At 38.8% G+C, this 20,009-nt stretch overlaps 1 protein-coding gene across 7 annotated transcripts in view; it reads left to right on the top strand.

Annotated features, from left to right (window-relative positions):
* OMA1 (OMA1 zinc metallopeptidase) overlaps positions 1-20,009 on the top strand; it is a 102,939-nt gene that overhangs the window by 52,436 nt on the left and 30,494 nt on the right. The window contains exons 8-9 of one of the 7 annotated variants that reach the window (XM_049879392.1): positions 10,179-10,248; positions 10,554-11,729. The exons of 5 other annotated variants lie outside the window; for them this stretch is intronic. In XM_049879392.1, the coding sequence (XP_049735349.1) occupies positions 10,179-10,248; positions 10,554-10,591 (108 nt within the window). In that variant the 3' untranslated portion in view covers positions 10,592-11,729. Of the gene's footprint in view, positions 1-10,178; positions 10,249-10,553; positions 11,730-20,009 lie in introns of those variants that run through there. One more of the 7 variants, XM_049879391.1, reaches the window with a different exon arrangement.

Below are 20,009 nucleotides of genomic sequence, written 5' to 3'. Positions count from 1 at the left end.
AGCATTTAAAAGTATAAATTTCCTACTATCCACTACTTTAGCTCCATCTAACAAATTTTGATATGTTGTATTATCACTATTATGTAGGTCAGAATATTTTGTAATTTCTTCTGTGATTTCTTATTTGATCTGTAGGTTGTTCAGAAGTGAAGATTTAATATCCAGATACTTGTGGCTTGTCTAGATGTTTTGTTGTTGCTAATTTCTAGTTTAATTCCTTTGTGGTCAGAGAAAATACTTTGTAAGATTTCAGTCTTTTAAAATCAATTGAGACTTGTTTTCTGGCACAGCACTTGGTCTATCTTGGTGCCTGTTCCATTGCACTTAGACAAAATGTGTATTTTGTAGTTGTTGGGTGTATATTTTATAAACAGCAATTAGGTTAATGTGGTTTATAGTGTTACAAAGATTTTGTATATTCTGATTTTTTTTTTTTTTGGTCTACTTGTTACCGAGAGAAAAGTTTTTGAACTCTCCAACTATAATTGTGGGTTTTTCTGTTTTTCCTTTTGGTCATGTTAGGTTTTTTCCCATGTATTTTGAAGCTTTGTAATAGGTGCATACACATTTAGGATTATATTATATCCTCTTCTTATCATTATGAGGTATAACTTTTTATTTCTAATAATTCTCCTTGAAGTATGTTTTGTTTGGCCTTAATTTAGGCACACCGGTTTTCCCATGTGTTACTGTTTGCTCAGTAGATCTTTTTCTGCTCATTACTTTCAAACTGTTTAAGTTTATGGGTATATACATATTTATAGATAGATAGATAGTTGTTCTTGTGCTTTAGGTGAAAGTTTACAGCTTATGTTAATTTCTCATTAAAAAATTTATACACATACTGGTTTATGATATTGTTGTAATGCCCACAGTGTGACAGCACACTTCCCTTTCCACCCTGGGTTCCCTGTGCCCATTTGTTCGGTTGCTGTCCCTTCCTGCTTTTCATCTTGCTTTTGGCCAGGAGATGCCCATTTGGTCTCATGTATTTGATTGAAGAATGAGTTTTTATATTGAAAGCGTATCTCTTGTAGACAGCATATAATTGGTTCTTGTTTTGCTCCATTTTTTTCTCTTGTTATTGTTAGACGTTCATATGTCTCTTACATTCTTTTTTATGTTTTTTGTCCTTATCTCTCCATGTTTTATCATGTACATTTGTACTGATTTGTCTTACGATTTACTAATCTTATTTTCAGTTATGTCCATTCTGCCATTAAATTCATCTTTGAATTTTGAATTCTAGTTATTGTATTTTTCCATTCTGATAGTTTCATTGGATTTTCTTTTATAGATTCCAGTTCTCTGGTGAAACTCTTCATTTTGTCATGTATTTTCTTGACTATGTTAGTCACAGTTTTTTTTTTTTTTTTAATGTTCATGTTTGTTAATTCCAATATTTGGATTATCTCTGAGTCTGTTTGTATTGTTTATATTTGCCTTGGTCTTTTTTTTTTTTTTTTTGGCATGTTCATTTTTGACTGAATGTCAGACGTTACATATAAAGTTTGTTATGGATTGAATTATGTCTCCAAAAAAAAAAAGAGATGTTGAAATCCTAAGCAAGCCCCCCTCCCATGCTGTGAATGTGCTCCTGTTTGGAAATAGGGTTTTTCTTTTGTTATGTTAATGAGGTCATATTGGAGTAGAGTAGGTCCTAAATCTAAACCCTTCTGAGTGTTGTCTTATAAAGGGAAGTTCAGACATAGGGGGAGATGCCACCTGAACGTGGAAGCAGATGAATCTGTAATTCCAGGAACTCCACGGATTGCTGGCAGCTACTTGAAGCAGAGGCATCCCTGGGTGGTGCAGATGGTTAACATGCTTAGCTGCTTACCAAAGGGTCGGAGGTTTGAGTCTACTCAGAGGTGCCTCAGAAGAAAGGCCTGGTGATTTCCTTCCAAAAAACCAGCCATTGAAAACCCTATGGAGTTCAGTTCTACTCTGAGACACATGGGGTCTCCTTGTGTTGGAAATGACTCAGCATCAACTGGTTTGGTTTTTACCAGAAGCTGAAAGAAATAAAGAATGACCTTCCTCTAGAGCTGATGGTCTAAATTCAATACTTTGAGCCTCCTGAACTGTGAGAAAGTAAATTTCTGTTCTTTAAAGCCATCACTGGTGGTATTTGTGTTATGGAGCACTGGGAAACTGACACAGTTGTAGTTGCCCTGAATGATATTTTCTTCCCTCAGAGGGTGTTCTCCCTGTAGTCTGGTAGCAACTAGAGTAGAACAGATCTCTTTAATCAGGCAGGGCCAAGCCTGAGCTGAGTCTTGATGTAAAAATGGTGGCGTGGTGGTGTTTGACCTCCTTCAACTTTACACGGGGGAGGGAGAATCATTATCAACATCAACACTGACACCCCAAGGCTGATTCCTGTGAAGTGGAGGTCAGACATGCCTCTCGCTCCTACTTTCTTACCAATTCTGACTGCCAACCATCCTTCCCGCAGCACTCTCTATTTCTCTGTGAGGTCTAGTAATTCATTGCAGTGGCCACACAGAACTCACAGATAATATTCATGATTATGGGGTTTATTAGGGAAGTAACAGGTTACAATTCAGGATCATAAATGACTCAGGATACAGTTCTTCGGTCAGGACAGTGTTTTCTTAGCCGTGCCTGCAGACAGGCCTCTCTCTGGCCCTTGGCCCCTTAGCCAGCCTCCGCCCTGCTGGGGCAAATGTTACAAAGCTCTTTAGCTCTGCCAATAAGTGCCCAGAGGTACCCACTCTGCCAGCAAGCCTCATGCATGAAGGCCCTTAACTCTCTTTCTCAATGGGCTGGGAAGCTCACCCTGCTGACTTCTGCCAATCTTCTGGGTCTGCTGCATCTGCTGCCCTCCAATTCTCTGCTGCTGCTTCTTGCCATCTTGTCTTTTCTGGTGTAACAGCTCTCTCTCTGTCTCCTGGGTCTAGGAGGGCCTCAGTGTAGGGATCCTCGATCCAAAGGACGTATTCCGTCCCCGTCTCTTCTTCTTGGTGGTAGTCAGGTTCACCTCTGCTCTGGGATTCCCTCTCTTTTAAGCCTAGTAGGATGACAAAACTGAGCACCCCTTGTTAGGATTCCATACACCTTACTTGCATGGACCCACCCACATAAGGGTGTCATGCATCATATTTACACTATTAGCAAGCTATCCAATCCTCTTGGTGGGCCACAAGCGCCTCATTGGCATAGGCCCACCTAGTCATTTGGTGGGAGTTAAAAGACTATGGCTATCCAGATTTTCCAATTGTTTTTGGCAGGAACATTAGTCTGCTACAAGCTACTCCATCGCCCTTAGAAGAGGAAGTTCCTAACTTAATCTTTTTAATGTTATTGTTGTGTGCCATTGAGTTGATTCAAACCCATAGCAGCCCCATAGGATTTCCTAGGCTGTAATCTTTAAGGGAGCAGATTGCAGATTTTTCTCTCGTGGAGCTGCTGGTGGAGCTCTCTCCCATTAGCAACAAAACGCTTAGCTGTTGCACCACCAGAGTTCTTTAAAATTGTAAATGTTGTTGTTGTTAGGTGCAGTCAAGTCAGTTCAGATTCATAGTGACCCTGTGTACAACAGAATGAAACACTGTCCTCACAATCCTTGCTCTGTTTGAGCCCATTGTTGGAACCACTCTGTCGGTCTATCTCATTGAGGGTCTTCCTCTCTTTTGCTGACCCTCTGATAAGCACGATGTCCTTCACCAGGGACTGATCCCTCTTAACAACATGTCCAGTGTACGTGAGATGAAGCCTCGCCATCCTTGCTTCTAAGGAGCATTCTGAGTGTACATCTTACAAGACAGATTTGTTTATCCTTCTGGCAAAAACAGTCCATGGTATATTCAGTATTCTTTGCCAACACCATAATTCAAAGGCATCAGTTCTTCTTCAGTCTTCCTTATTCATTGTCCAGCTTTCACATGCATATGAGGCAATTGAGAATACCATGGCTTTGGTAGGGCACATCTTAGTCCTCAAAGTGACATATTTGCTTTTTAATACTTGAAAGAGGTCTTTTGCAGCATACTTGCCCAGCGCAGTATGCTGTTTGATTTTCTTGACTACAGCTTCCATGGGCATTGATTGTGGCTCCAAGTAAAATGAAATCTTTGACAACTTCAGTATTTTCTCCATATATCATGATGTTGCTTATTAGTCCAGTTGTAAAGAATTTGTTTTCTTTAATTGAGGTATAATCCATACAGTATTGAGGTGTAATCCATACAGTCTTTAATTGGTTGTTGTGTTGTTATTAGGTGCTGTCGAGTCGGTTCTGACTCATAGCGACCCTATGCACAACAGAACGAAACACTGCCCGGCCCTGAGCCATCCTTTCAGTCGTTGTTATGCTTGAGCTCATTGTTGCAGCCACTGTGTCAATCCACCTTGTTGAGGGTCTTCCTCTTTTCTGCTAACCCTGTACTCTGCCAAGCATGATGTCTTCTCCAGGGACTGATCTCTTCTGACAACATGTCCGAAGTATGTAAGACGCAGTCTCACCATCCTTGCCTCTAAGGAGCGTTCTGGCTGTACTTCTTCCAAGACAGATTTGTTCGTTCTTCTGACATTCCATGGTATATTCAATATTCTTTGCCAACATCACAATTCAAACGCGTCAACTTTTGTTCACTCTTCCTTATTCATTGTCCAGCTTTCACATGCATATGATGTGATTGAAAATACCATGGCTTCAGTCAGGTGCACCTTAGTCTTCACGGTGACATTTTTGCTCTTCAACACTTTAAAGAGCTCCTTTGCGGCAGATTTGCCCAATGCAGTGTGTCTTTTGATTTCTTGACTGCTGCTTCCGTGGCTGTTGATTGTGGATCCAAGTAAAATGAAATCCTTGACAACTTCAATCTTTTCTCCATTTATCATGATGTTGCTCATTGGTCCACTTGTGAGGATTTTTGTTTTCTTTATGTTGAGGCATAATCCATACTGAAGGCTGTGGTCTTTGATCTTCATTAGCAAGTGCTTCAAGTCCTCTTCACTTTCAGCAAGCAAGGTTGTGTCATCTGCATAACGCAGGTTGTAAATGAGTCTTCCTCCAGTCCTGATGCCATGTTCTTCTTCATACAGTCCAGCTTCTTGTATTATTTGTTCAGCACACAGATTAAATAGGTATGGTGAAAGAATACAACCCTGATGCACACCTTTCCTGACTTTAAACCAATCAGTATCCCCTTGTTCTGGCCGAACACCTGCTTCTTCATCTATGTACAGGTTCCTCACGAGCACAGTTAAGTGTTCTGGAATTCCCATTCTTCACAGTGTTATCCATAGTTTGTTATGATCCACACAGTTGAATGCCTTTGCATAGTCAATAAAACACAGGTAAACATCATTCTGGTATTCTCTGCTTTCAGCCAGGATCCATCTGACGTCAGCAATGATATCCCTGGTTCCACGTCCTCTTCTGAAACCACCGTGAACTTTTGGCAGTTCTCTGTCGATATATTGCTGCAGCCATTTTTGAATGATCTTCAGCAAAATTTTGCTTGCGTGTGATATTAATGATAATTGTTCTATAATTTCCACATTCGGTGGGATCACCTTTCTTGGGAATAGGCATAAATATAGATTTCTTCCAGTCAGTTGGCCAGGAAGCTGTCTTCCATATTTCTTGGCGTAGACGAGTGAGCACCTTCAGTGCTGCATCTGTTTGTTGAAACATCTCAATTGATATTCCATCAATTCCTGGAGCCCTGTTTTTTGCCATTGCTTTCAGAGCAGTTTGAACTTCTTCCTTCAGTATCATCAGTTCTTGATCATATGCCACCTCTTGATATAGTTGAATATCGACTAATTCTTTTTGGTGTAATGACTCTGTATTCTTTCCGTCTTCTTTTGATGCTGCCTACGTTGTTTAATATTTTCCCCATAGAATCCTTAACTGTTACAACTCGAGGCTTGAATTTTTTCTTCAGTTCTTTCAGCTTGAGAAACGCCGAGCATGTTCTTCCCTTTTGGTTTTCCATCTCCAGCTCTTTGCACATGTCATTATAATACTTTACTTTGTCTTCTCGAGAGGCCCTGTGAAATCTTCTGTTCAGTTCTTTTACTTCATCAATTCTTCCTTTTGCTTTAGCTGCTCGACGCTCAAGAGCAAGTTTCAAAGTCTCCTCTGACGTCCATCTTGGTCTTTTCCATCTTTCCTGTCTTTTTAGTGACCTCTTGCTTTCTTCACGGATGATGTTCTTGATGTCATTCCACAACTCGTCTGGTCTGTGGTCATTAGTGTTCAATGTGTCAAATCTATTCTTGAGATGGTCTCTAAATTCAGGTGGGATATACTCAAAGTCATATTTTGGCTCTCATGAACTTGCTCTGATTTTCTTCAGTTTCAGCTTGAACTTGCATATGAGTGATTGATGGTCTGTTCCACAGTCGGCCCCTGGCCTTGTTCTGACTGATGATTTTGAGCTTTTCCATTGTCTCTTTCCATAGATGTAGTCAATTTGATTTCTGTGTGTTCCATCTGGCGAGGTCCATGTGTATCGTCGCCGTTTATTTTGGTAAAGAAGGTATTTGCAATGAAGAAGTCGTTGGTCTTGCAAAATTCTCTCATTCTATCTCTGGTATTGTTTCTGTCACCAATGCCGCATTTTCCAACTACTGATCCTTCTTCTTTGTTTCCAACTTTCACATTCCAATCACCAGTAATTATCAATGCATCTTGGTTGCATGTTCGATCAATTTCAGACTGTAGCAGCTGGTAAAAATCTTCTATTTCTTCATCTTTGGCCCTAGTGGTTGGTGGGTAAATTTGAATAATAGTCGTATTAACTGGTCTTCCTTGTAGGTGTATGGATATTATCCTGTCACTGGTAGCGTTGTACTTCAGGATAGATCTTGAAATGTTCTTTTTGACAATGAATGCAACACCATTCCTCTTTGAGTTGCCATTCCCAGCATTGTAGACTATATGATTGTCCCATTCAAAATGGCCAATACCAGTCCATTTCAGCTCACTAATGCCTAGGATATCAATGTTTATGTGTTCCATTTCATTTTTGACGATTTCCAGTTTTCCTAGATTCATACTTTGTACGTTCCCGGTTCCGATTATTAATGGATGTTTGCAGCTGTTTCTTCTCATTTTGTGTTGTGCCACATCAGCAAATGAAGGTCTCGAAAGCTTTACTCCATCCATGTCATTAAAATCGACTCTACCCAGTCATCTTTTGAGTTCCTTCCAACCTGGGGGGCTCATCTTCCAGCACTATAACAGACAATGTCCCACTGCTATTCATAAGGTTTTCACTGGCTAATGCTTTTCAGAAGTAGACTGCTGGGTCCTTCTTCCTGGTCTGTCTTAGTCTGGAAGCTCAGCTGAAACCTGTCCTCCATGTGTGACCCTGCTGGTATCTGAACACCGGTGACATAGCTTCCAGCATCACAGCAACACGCAAGCCCCCACAGTACGACAAACTGACAGACATGAGGGGGACAGTCTTAAATAAAAAAAAAAAAAAAATTTTTTTTTTTTATAGCTACGTAATATTCTATAATATGGATAGTTCTAATTGATTCAATGATTTCCTTATTAATGAACATTTGAGTTATTTCTAGTTTATTCACTGTTGTTATTACAAATAATTCTGAAATAAGCATCCTTCTGTGTATATCCTTATGCTCCTCAGACTTTTTATTTCTGTAGAATAGATTTCTGTAAGTAGTGTTGCTGGTGTTTTCATTTTTAAAAGATGCCCCATAATTATTTTAAAACATTAGTAGCAAATCTCACGAACAACATATGGGAATGCCTTTATTATTGTATATACTTCACTGTTTTCAGTCTTTTAAGTTTTTGTTAATTTGGGCAAAAATATTAACTCATGGCTTTTAAATTTTATATTTTCTTAGCTTAGTGTAAGGGTGAGTATATTGTTTCTTTTTATTAGCTATCTTATTTCCTCTTTTGTTGATTGCCTTCTGTTATGTTTTTTTCTGGGTAGCTTTAAATATATATATATATATATGTATTCTAGGCTCCACACTTAGAAATTCTGAATCAGTAGATTTATGATGAAGCTCAGAATCTAAATGTGTTTCGGAGTTGCCAAGTGATTCTGATACACAGGGAGATTTGGGAATTACTGGTTTGAGTAATCAAGTGCCATTTTTGTGTTTTTGGGTGACTCGATAAGCTATCCCAAAATTTTCTGTTTTATTTAAAATGGAAAATATATTTTCTGTTTTATTTAAAAAGTAAGATTGAAATTAGATCAGTTAGTAAAGAAATATCCATATTCCTTTAATTATTTCTATTATACAAACCGTATATTTTTTTAAAGAATGTGTCTGGGAAGATAAAGCTATGATTTGATTTTCTAAAGCACAGCAAATAGAATTGTGTTGCAGACTAGGTGACCTTTTGCTGGTTGTGATTTTACGCCTTATATAGTTCAAAGGAGAAGGAGATTGCTACAGATATTAAGTCATGAACACATAGTGATATAGGTATTATCTTTGTTGTGATGCAGTTACGATACAAAAATGCCATCTCTGAAATACAAGTATTTAATTCCTGTGAAAAGAGGAAAAAAAAAAACCTCAACTATTATATTTGTACCATTTTTCTGTGTTGTCACTTTTTTGGATACTAACAACATCGTTGTGTCAGTTGCTGTCTAGTCGGTTCTGACTCCTAGTGACTCTGTGTACGACAGAACAAAACTCTGCCTGGTCTTGCATCATCCTCACAATCTTTGCTATGTTTGAGCCCATTGTTGCAGCCCCTATGTCAGTCCATCTCTTTGAAGGTCTTCCTCTTTTTCACTCATACTCTACCAAACATGGTGTCCTTCTCCAGGGACTTATCCCTCCTGATAACATGTCCAAAGTATGTGAGACGAAGTTGCCATCCTCGCTTCTAAGGAGCGTTCTGACTGTACTTCTTCCAAAAAAGATTTGTTCGTTTTTCTGGCAGTCTCTGGTATATTCAATATTCTTCGCTACACCGTAATTCAGTTCCATCCATTCTGCCACTATTTAATATTTATTATGTGTTACTTATTATATGCTTGGTACTCGGAAACTATCAAACAATGTCATTAATATAATATGCAAGTAAAATTTTGCTGAAGATAATGCAAAAACGGTTACAGCAGTACCATCGATGGGGAGGTGCCAGAAATCCAAGCTGGATTCATAAGAGGACATGGAACAAAGAATATCATTGCTGATATCAGATGGATCTTGGCTGAAAGTAGAGAATACCAGAAAGATGTTTACCTTTGTTTTATTGACTATGCAAAGGCATTCAACTATGTGGATCATAACAAATTATGGAAAATATTGCAAAGAATGGGAATTCTAGAACACTTAATTGTGCTCATGAGAAACCTGTACATAGATCAAGAGACAATGGTTCAAACAGAACAGGGGGCACTGCGTGGTGTAAAATCAGGAAAAGGATGCGTCAGGATTGTATCCTTTCACCATGCTTATTCAGTGTGTAGGCTGAACAGCCAAACTATATGAAGAAGAATGTAGCATCAGGATTGGAGGAAGATTCATTAACAACTGTAATACACAAATGACACAACCTTGCTGAAATCAAACAGGACTCGAGGCACTTACTGATGAAGATCAGAGATTACAGCCTTCAGTATGGATTACACCTCAACATAAAGAAATAAAAAATTCTCACAACTGGATGCTCTAGGGAAACCCTGGCGACGTAGTGGTTAAATGCTGTGGCTGCTAACCAAGAGGTCAGCAGTTTGAATGCACCAGGCGCTCCTTGGAAACCCTCTGGGACAGTTCTACCCTGTCCTGTAGGGTTGCTATGAGTTGGAGTTGATGGCAACGGGTTTGGTTTTTTTTTTGGTTTGGACGCTCTAGCTGTGGAGGTACAGCAGGGCCTGGCAGTGATGGGAAGGTGACGGATGGGGCAGAAGGCTGAGGGATGGGAAACTGTGTTTGTCTGGTTACTGGGTGCTCTGTCTTCTGTTGGGAGCTCTGTGAAGTTGCCTTTCCATGCTCCCTGTCCGGGGTGTTTGCTGGCTGTGTTCCAAGATGGAGACACTGTACCATGTTAGTTGGCAGGGATCTCCACTCCGTTTCTCTCTTGTTCTCCGTTTTCCATTAGTTTCTTCTTGCATTTGGCATTTGATCTAGATCTTTATTCTTTATTTGATGCTTTGGGTTCCAGTATTGATGTTTGTATCTGTTTTATTTAGTTTTTCAGGTCTTTGCTGCAGAGGATGGCATGGTGCATCTGTCCAGGTGCCATGTTGGCTCTGCCTCCAGGTATTTTTGATTTTATCCTTTTAGCATATGAAGTGGTATTTTATTGTGGCTTTTTTTATGATTTCTCTGATAACTAATGGTGTTGAGCATTTTTTTATGTGCTTATTGGCCAGTTGTGTATCTTCTTTTGTGAGGTACCCAGATAAATCCTTTGCTATTTTTAAAAATTAGGTTGTCTTTTTATTATTGAATTATTGGAGTTATTTATGTATTTTAGGTATAAGTTCTTTGTCAGATAAGTCTATGGCGTGCCTCTTCATTTTATTAGTGATGTCCTTTGGATGAGCAGAAGTTTTTAATTTTAGGTCTATCTTGTTGGCTCCTGGGTGGCGCAAACCGTTAAACTCTCGACTACTAGCCGAAAGGTTGGCAATTCAAATCCACCCAGAGGAAGACAGACTTGGTGATCTGCTTCCAAAAAGTCACTGCTTTGAAACCCTATGGAGCCGTTCTGCCTTGCACACATGGAGTAGCCATGAATTGGAATTGACTCAACGGTAACTAACAAGTCCAGTTTATTTTTTTTCTTTGATGTGTAGTACTTTTTTGTCCTAAGAACTCTCTGAGGGCAGTGTTAGAAATTCTCACTTTCCGTGTGGGAGACCCAGGTTTAGTTCTTGGCCAGTGTACCTCATAAGCAGTCACCACTTGTCTGTGTGTTGCTATAATGCCAAATAGGCTTCAGCAGAGCTTCTAGACTAAGGTGAACTAGCAAGAAAAGCCTGGTGATCTACTTCTGAAAATCAGCCTGTGAAAACCCTGTGGATCACAAGACTTTTATCCACAACCGATCATGGGGATAGTACAGGACCAGGCAGCATTTCACTGTATTGTGCACGGGGTTCCCATGAGTCACGGACCGACTCGGTGACAACTAACAACAAGAACTCTCCGCGTATTCCCAGGTTGTGAAGGTACTCTGTGTTACCTTCTTGAATCTTTCTAGTTTTAGCTTTGAATTTCATATCTATGATATATCTCAATTATTTTGGTATGGTTTTAAATAGGGGACAAGGTTCGTTTTTAAATATATTTATCTAGCATGATTTATTAAAAAGACTTTATTTACCTCACTGAATTCCTTTGGTGCTGTTTTTGTAAATCAGTTGGCTGTATATCTGTGGGTATATTTCTGAATTTTATTTTGATTTATCGTTATTTTTGTCTAATGTTATATCAGCACCGCACTCTCTTGAGTAGTGTAGGTTTATAGTAATGCCTGAAACCCAAAAGTAGGAGGAGCCCTCCAGTTCTTTTTTCACAATTGTTTTAGCTGTTCTAGATCCTTTGCATTTATATATGAATTTTAGAATCAGCTCATTAATTTCTATAATAAAAGTCTGATGGAACTTTGATTAAATCTGTGAATCAATTTGAGAATTGACATCTTAAAATAGAGTATTTTAATCCATGAACCTGGTGTATCGTTTCAGTCATTTTGGTCTTTTATTTCTCTCAGCCATGTTTGATATCTTCCAGCTTATAGTCTTACATATATTTTACTAAATTTGTTGTTAAGTATTGTGTTTTTGATGCTAATATAAATAGTATTGTGACTTGATTTTTTAATTGTTTGGTACTAGTATATAGAAATACAATTAATTTTTATAGGATATGTTTCTGTATTGACCAAGCACCCTGCAACTTTGCCAAATTCACTTATTATTTCTAGGTTTTTTTTAAAGGTTTCTTAAGGTTTTCTATATTAACATATCATTTGTAAATAAGGACAGTTTTATTTGTTCCTAAAAAAAAATCTGTATACCTTATATTTTTTCTTGCCTTATTTCACTGGCTAACAATATGTACAGTGTTAACTAGAAGTGGTATGGGCAGACATTTTGCCTAGTTTCTGATCCTAGGGGGAATAATGTCGACACTGAACGTGAAGTTCGCCATAGATTTTTCCTAGATGCCTTTTTTAAAATTGGGGAAATTTTTTTTTCCTTACTGACATTCTTATTAATCTGTTAATTACTGAGAGGAGAGTGTTGAAATCTTTAATTGTGGACTTGTCTGTTTTTCATTTTAGTTCTGTAGGTTTTTGGTTCATATACATTGATACTTGTTTTTTAGTTACACACCTTTTTAAGATTGTTTTATCTTTTCGATGAATATTGATCTTTTTATCATTATAAAATACTCTTTATTTCTGGTAATACTGCTTGTCTTTAAGTCCATGTTGATATTAATATTTCAACTCCTATTTTCTTATGATTAGTGTTTGCACAGTATATTTTTCCATCATTCTGCTTTTAACCTATCTTTTCTTTAATATTTACTAGAGTTCTTTTATAAACGTTATATAGTTAGGTCTTCCTGAGTGTTAGTCCATTTACATAATGTAATTATTTATATGGTTCTGTGTAAATCTGTCATTCTGTTTGACTTTTATTTGTCCCATATGTTCTTTGTTCCTTTTTTCTTATTTTCTGGCATTCTTTGGGATGAAGTGATTACTTTTTAGTATTCTATGACATATTAGCTGTGCCTTTGTAAAAATTCATTTAATGATCTAGTGTTATTTTCGCATTTTTAATCTCAGTTTTATAACGATTCACCTATAACAACCTTATAACAGTATACTTACCTTTCCCTCTTTCACCCTTTTTTTTTTTTTCATTTATCTCTACATGTCAGATGTACGGCTCCCCCCCCCAAAAAAAAACACACAGATGGTTGTAAGTGCGGTTCATCATAACTCAAATACGCCATAATTCAGAGACTAAGTACATTCATGTATGTCCATCTCCTCTTATGTTCTTTAAATATTGAATATATTTGTAATAGTTTTTTAGAAGTTCTTGTCTGATAATTGGAGCGTGGTGACAAAATGGTTAAGAGCTCCATGGCTAATCGAAAGACCAGCAGCTCAAATCTGCCAGCTACTCCTTGGCAACCCTGTGGGGCAGCTCTGCTCTGTCCTGTAGGGTCGCCAGGAGTTGAAATGGATGAATTTGGTTTTGGTTTGTCTGATAATTATAACATCCGGGTTATCTCAAAGGCTTTCTCCATTGATTTCCTTTTTTCTTGCTCATAGAACATGTTTTGTTTTTTGCATATTTAGGATTTTTTCATTTTATGCTACACATTGTGGATGACATGCTGTGGGGAGACTTATCTTCCTTTAAAAAGTGTTGAGTTTTGTTTTGACAGACAGTAGGTCCTTTTGACCCAGTCTTGGTTTCTTTCTTTGCTAGAGCTGACCTCTTTCTCACCTGTTTTTTTTCTTTTTTGTTACCCCTTATATATATAGGGCATGTCTGTATTCTAGCATGTGGTTTTTAGTCCTAAGTCATACCCTTTACTGGTCTTAACTGATTGCCTGAGGTGCTCAGTGAGGTTTCTATTCTGGCTAGGCTCAACTCCAGTATTTCTTATCCCTGTGTGATATGTGGCATATTTATTTAGCTCTTAGTACCACTCTGTGTTTGGCTTAGCAGAGTTTCATTCTGCTGCATGTGCAGCTTAGCCCTCAACCAAGGACCTCCGAAGAACTTCTATACCAATTTCTGGGGTGGCCTACTTATATCTGATACCGTACCCCACAAATTCCAACCACTTCTGTACCCCTAAACTCCTGTTTCCTAGCTCCATTGCTCAGCTAGCACTGCTGTGCTCTGCTTCAGCTCTACTTTGCTGTGTTGTGATTAGAAACTGCCCCAGGCAGAAAGCAGGGACAAATGTCGGGATAGCCTTACGTGTTTCTTTTCTCTCATGGATCACAGTCTTGTCCTGCTTATTGTCCAGTACCAGAAAATATTTGCCTCATATATTTTGTCTAGTTTTTTAGTTATTTATGGTGGGGGAGCAAGCCCAATACCGGTTGCTCTGGTACCGTAATCCAAATTGTCTGTCTATATTTTATGAGAAGCAACTAAGCAGCTTTGTGTGCATAGGTCTGGATAATGGGCTTCACTATAAGATTATTAGGGTAGTGAGCTAGCTTTTTCTTTGGGAGAACTTTCAAATGGAATGTATATATAAGCCTTTTCTCTGTGGCCATTTAAGTACCTGCAGAAAAATCCTGTAAAGATGGCTGTCATTGTTTTGGGGCTGGGAGGGAGGAGTGAGATGGAAATTTTTTTCCATTCATTTTTGAGATGGTCACTTAATTCTCTGTTATGAACCGCATACCTCAATCTTTCCTGAGTACCAAGTACTGAACCTTTCTGTGGTCCCTGTACTATAGGGGTATCAATTAACTATCAGAGAAGCAATAGAATATGCAGGTAATGAGTGTGAGCGCTAGAAATAGATTACCTAAGTTCGAGAACTCCTGTGCCAGAGAGAATACTAGTTGTATGATCTCGGGCAAGTTATTTATCCTTTCTGTTCCTCAGTTTTCTTATCTGTGGGACAGGAACAGTAATAGGACTTATAGAGTTCAGTCTTTAGAGCTCTCGTCTTTTAATCTTTTGTATCCAAATGTGTGCCTGTTATTTCTCCTTTCCTACTTCAAACCTAATATGTTCAATATTCTTTGATTTCTCCTACACCTGTTTCTAGTGTAGTCTTCCTTTTCCAAGTAAATATATCACCTTCTATTCAGTTGCTTTTGGAAGAAAGCCTGAAGTCATCCTCCGTTTTTTCCTCTCCTTTATCGTTTACATCCAGTTTTTCACCGAGTCCTGGCAGTTCTGTCTGTGAAACGTACCTCCATATTTTTTCATCTCTAAGGCAGGCATCTTTTACCTGGCCTTCCTGCACCATCCTCATCATCGGTTTCCTTGACTCCAATCATATGCCCCGTGTTCCATCCTCTACCTTGCCACAAATCTGAATCAGATCCAGTAAGCCAGTATATCCACTTTCTTAAGGCAAGACTTAAAAGGACAGCAGGCACAATTTGGCCTCCAGACTTTGCAGTTTCTGCCTGACTAACCCCCGGCTTCTAATTGACACAGCTTTTTTCATGTTTGTTACTACAGTCAATCAGAAGACAAATCTTAGAGAACTAAGTGCTGTTCTTTCTTTACATGGATACACATAGCTCTTTTCTGATCTGTTATTTTGATTTTAATTTATCAATTCAGCAGATAATTTACTGTGTGCCTGGCATCTACCAGGATGTAGAGATACACAATACTTTCATGGAGGCCACAATTTAAGTTTGAAAACCCATTGCCCTGGAGCTGATTTTGACTCATAGTGACCGTACAGGGCAGAGCAGAACTGCCCCATATAGGGGTCCCAAGGAGCGGCTGGTGGATGTTAACTGCCGACCTTTTGTTTAGCAGCAGAGCTCTTAACCACTGTCCCACCAGGGCTCCAAGTAAGAAAGAGACATTAAGTAAATAATTTTAACAAAGTTTTGCAGTATTATGATAATGATATCAAAGGTTTCATGGGAGGTATAAAGCAGAGATACATACATAAAACCTTTTCTAGGGATCATGAAAAGTCATTTAACTTAGTCTTGGGATAAGAGGGTTATTCCCTGAGAAAGAAATTATAGTGGAAATCTGAAAGAAAAATAGAGTTATCCTGGTGAAGGTGTTGGTGGGGGTAGACTTTGCCGTGGCAGGCAGCACGTTCACAGTCAAGAGGAACAGTGACTTACTCCAGGACTGAAAATTCGGTATGGCTAAAATGTAGCCGAAGTTCAAGAGGGCCAATAGTAAGAGATAAAACTCAAAGGATAGTCAGGGACTACTTTGTTAACAATTTTAAGGAGGTTAAACTTTATTTCACGTAATGGTTATGACTTTGGGTTCCAGAGTCAGACAGATCTGTATTTGTACTCCTGTCCTCCACGTGACCTTAGGCAAATCACTTAACCTCTTCACATCTGTTTTCTGTTCTGAAAGACGGAAATAATTACAGCACCTACCACAGAGTTATTTTGGACATCTTAGGCTTGATTTTTATTTGTGGTTGTGTCTTTTTTTTTTTAATCTGTCAGACTCTCTTGCCACCTTGCCATTTAATATTCAAATCATGTAACATAATTCTCCTTTTCCTTACTCGGCAGCCTTCTGATCGTCGCCTTGCTTCCCTTGTAGTATGCCTAGAATGGAGAGTATGTACTGACTTGAGGACACAGATGTCCAGTGCCCTTGGTAGTTTTGGCAGTTAGTGTTATCACTGTAAATTAATAAGTTGGCATTCTGATTTTATATCAGTCTTGTGAGCTTGTTTAGTGGGAGCTATTCCTAAGAGATGAATCTGTTGGTCCTGTGCTACTCCATTAGATTTCTAAGCTTTTAAAGCCGGGTAGTCAAACTTAGACTATGGAAAATTTACTAAAATCAATTTTCTCATAAGGCCTTTTTCAAAACACGCTTTCCCTAGGGTGCTCTCTCCTTCTACCCTCCCATTGGCTGGGAGCATGTTTCCTTTGTATAGTTATACTTTTGTGCTTATTTTAATTTTTCATGTAGAACCAAGGTACTTATATTATCATTATATAAATTATCAGATTTTTATATAGGGTAGTATAACAATGGTAGGAGTGAGGTGTGTATTTATGCACAGAATTACGAACCGTCCTTGTCCATTTATCAGCTGCAAAAGATGTCCTGTTAAGTATCCGATTTTGCTGGGCGTGCATATTCATTTGTCGCTGAAAGGCTTTGGCACTTCACGGCCGTTTACAGAAATGACTTTTGCACATTTAATTTCACAAGCAACGACCCCCCCCCCCGGTTTTTTTTGGAGTATCTGTTTCTTAAGTTAAATATGAAAAGGAAACCAATTATCTTTTTTTTCCCAGTAATATGGAGTTTTTGGTGAAAGTTTACATAGCAAGTTAAGCTCCCGTTTGACAATTTCTGCAAAAAATTTAGTGACATTAGTTACGTTTTCACAATGTGTCACCATTCTCTTTGTGTTCTCTTTGTTCCATTTCCAGTACTCTAGTTTCCCTGCCCACTTATCTTCTCATCTTTGCTTTTGAGTTATTATTGACCTTTTGGTCTCATACGGGTGGTTTTTAAGTACAGGCAGTCCCTGGGTTAAAAACGAGATCTGTTCATATGTCTAAGAATTTGTAGGTGAGTTGGAACAGGTGCATACAGTTCTTATTTAGCCTGCCTTTATTGCAGCGGGAACCTGTGGTGGTGTAGTGGTTAAGAGTTCAGCTGCTAACCACAAGGTTGGGAGTTTGAATCCACCAGGTGCTTCTTAGAAACCCTATGGGGCAGTTCTACTCTCTCCTATAGGGCCGCTAAGAGTCAGAATCGACTTGACAGAAATGGGTTTGGTTTGGTTTGAGTGCAATGATTTCAAAGCTGCACGTGCAGCAAGTGAAGGTGATTGTGATAAAGAATTTGTTGCTAGTGGGGGTTGGTTCAGTTGTTGGAAAGTGAGGGCAAATTTACATAATGTTAAAGGGCAAGTACAAGTTGTCTGTAAGTCAAACGTTTATAACCCGGGACTTACGGTAGTGTACCGAGCTTAAGGGTAATAACCCTTATTTTGTATGCCACTCTGCTATTTCACTAAAAGGCAATCTCAGGATAGGCTTGGTTCTAGGTTTAAAGAGCGTCTCTGGGTGATAGTCTCAGGGAAATCCTCTGTTCTCTGCTATTTCAGTTTGTCTGGCCTTTTTTTTTTTTTTTTAAGAATTTGAGCTCTGCTGCACGTTTTTCTCCTATTCTATGTAGGACCATCAATTGTGACCTCAGTCAGAATGGTCAGTGATGGTAGCAGGCACCGTGTAGTTCTTCTGGTCTCAGGGTAGATAGGGCCATGGCTCATGTTTCTTCTCTGAGCTTTTGGTTATCTTCTTACTGGTTTTGCTCCTGGTGAATAGAGACCCATAGTTGTATCTTAGATGGCTGCTTGCAAGCTTTTAAGACCCCCAGATCCTACTCACACTTCACTAGGATGCAGATCATGATTTTTGTGAACTATGTTATCAATTGACTGAGTTGTTTCATGAAACTATGGTCCTAAGCTGTCAAACTCAGAAAACCAATCTTGAAAGGTGTTTGGTTATGTCTGAGGAGTATCTGTATTTGTGTGTTCAATGAATATGTGCCTGTGCCCCCATGTTTGTATTTAAACGTATCTATAGATATTTCTATCTCACCTATGTATACACCTCTTCCTACCTATATACCAGTATGCCTGTACCCATCCATATGTGCTCAAACACTCAATTTTTACTTTGGTTGTGTTGTGCTCACTACATCCATATTTGGAGTCACTTTTCCTATCACCAAAAATAACAAGTCTCTATGATCTAAAGCATACTTTCCCCTTCTCTCACTGATAACCATAATGAACATTGGTCTCTGTTTATCTATTCTTGTCTTCTTATAAAAGCAGGATCATACAATATTTGTCCTTACATACTTATTTCACTTAGCATTATGTCCTTCAGGTCCATCCATGTTATGTTTTGTGGGGAGTCATCATTGTCCTTTATGGTTGCGTAGTATTTCACTGTATGTATGTACCACAGGTTGCTTATTCATTCATCTGTTGATGGGCACTTTTCTTGTTTCCATTCATTTGCTATTGCTAATAAAGCAGCAGTGAACATAAGTGTGCATATGTCTGTTTGTGTCATTATTTTTAGGTCTATAAGGTATATTCTGGAATCCCTGGTGGCATAGTGGTTCAGTGCTATGGTTGCTCACCAAAAGGTCGGCAGTTCATACCTACCAGGCACTGCTTGGAAACTCTATGGGGTAGTTCTGCCTTGTCCTATGGGGCCCCTATGAGTCGGAATCAACTCGATGGCAATGGGCTTGGTTTTTTGGTTGGTTCAAGGTGTATACCTGGAAAACCCTGCTGATGTAGTGGTTAAGAGCTATGGCTGCTAACAAGAGTTCAGTAGTTCGAATCCACCTGATGCTCCTTGGAAATTCTATGGTGCAGCTCTACTGTGTCCTGTAGGGTCGCTATGAGCCAAAATCCATTTGATGGCAATGGGTTTGGTTTTTTGGTTTAAGGTATATACCTAGGAGTGGGATTGCTGGATCATAGGGGTAGTTCTAGTTTTTTGAAAAAGCACCATACTGTTTTCCATAGTGGTTATATCATTTTACAGTCCCACCAGCAGTGGATAAGAGTTCCAGTCACGCCATATCCTCCCCAACGTTTGTTACCTGTTTTCGTTTTTTTTTTAATCAGTGCTATTTTAACTGGAGATAAGATGGTATCTCATTGTAGTTTTGATTTGCATTTCTCTAATGGCTAATGATTATAAACATCTTTTCATATGTTTGTTGGTTGCTTGGATGTCCTCTTGGTAAAGATTCTGTTCGTGTCCTTTGCCTATTTTGTGATTGGGTTGTTTGTCTTTTTGTTGTAGAGTTGTTGCAGTTTTCTGTAGATTTTAGAGATTAGACACTTACAGGGTTTCCAAAGATTTATTCCCAGTCTGTAGTTTGCCTGTTTACTCTTTTAATAAAGTCTTTAATTGAGCATAGGTTTTTAATTTTTATGCAGTCTTATTTATTTATTTTGTCTTATTCTATTCGTGCACTTGTAATATTTGTTGTCTTAGTCATCTAGTGCTGCTATGACAGAAATACCACAAAGGAATGGCTTTAACAAAGAGAAATTTAGTCTCTCACAGTGTAGTAGGCTAGAAGTCTAAATTCAGGGCATTAGCTCCAGGGTGAGGCTTTCTCTGCCAGCTCTGGGGGAGGGTACTTGTCATCAATCTTTCTGTGGACTAGGAGCTTCTCCACACAGGAACCCGGGTGCAAAAGACACGGGGTGCTGCCGGCACTGCTTTCTTGGTGGTATGTGGTCCCCCTGTCTCTCTGCTCCCTTCTCTCTTTTATATCTCAAAAGAGATTGGC

Source organism: Elephas maximus, chromosome 3, assembly GCF_024166365.1.
Source record: "Elephas maximus indicus isolate mEleMax1 chromosome 3, mEleMax1 primary haplotype, whole genome shotgun sequence".
Classification (NCBI taxonomy): domain Eukaryota; kingdom Metazoa; phylum Chordata; class Mammalia; order Proboscidea; family Elephantidae; genus Elephas; species Elephas maximus.
This window is presented reverse-complemented; position numbering and strand designations above follow the sequence as displayed.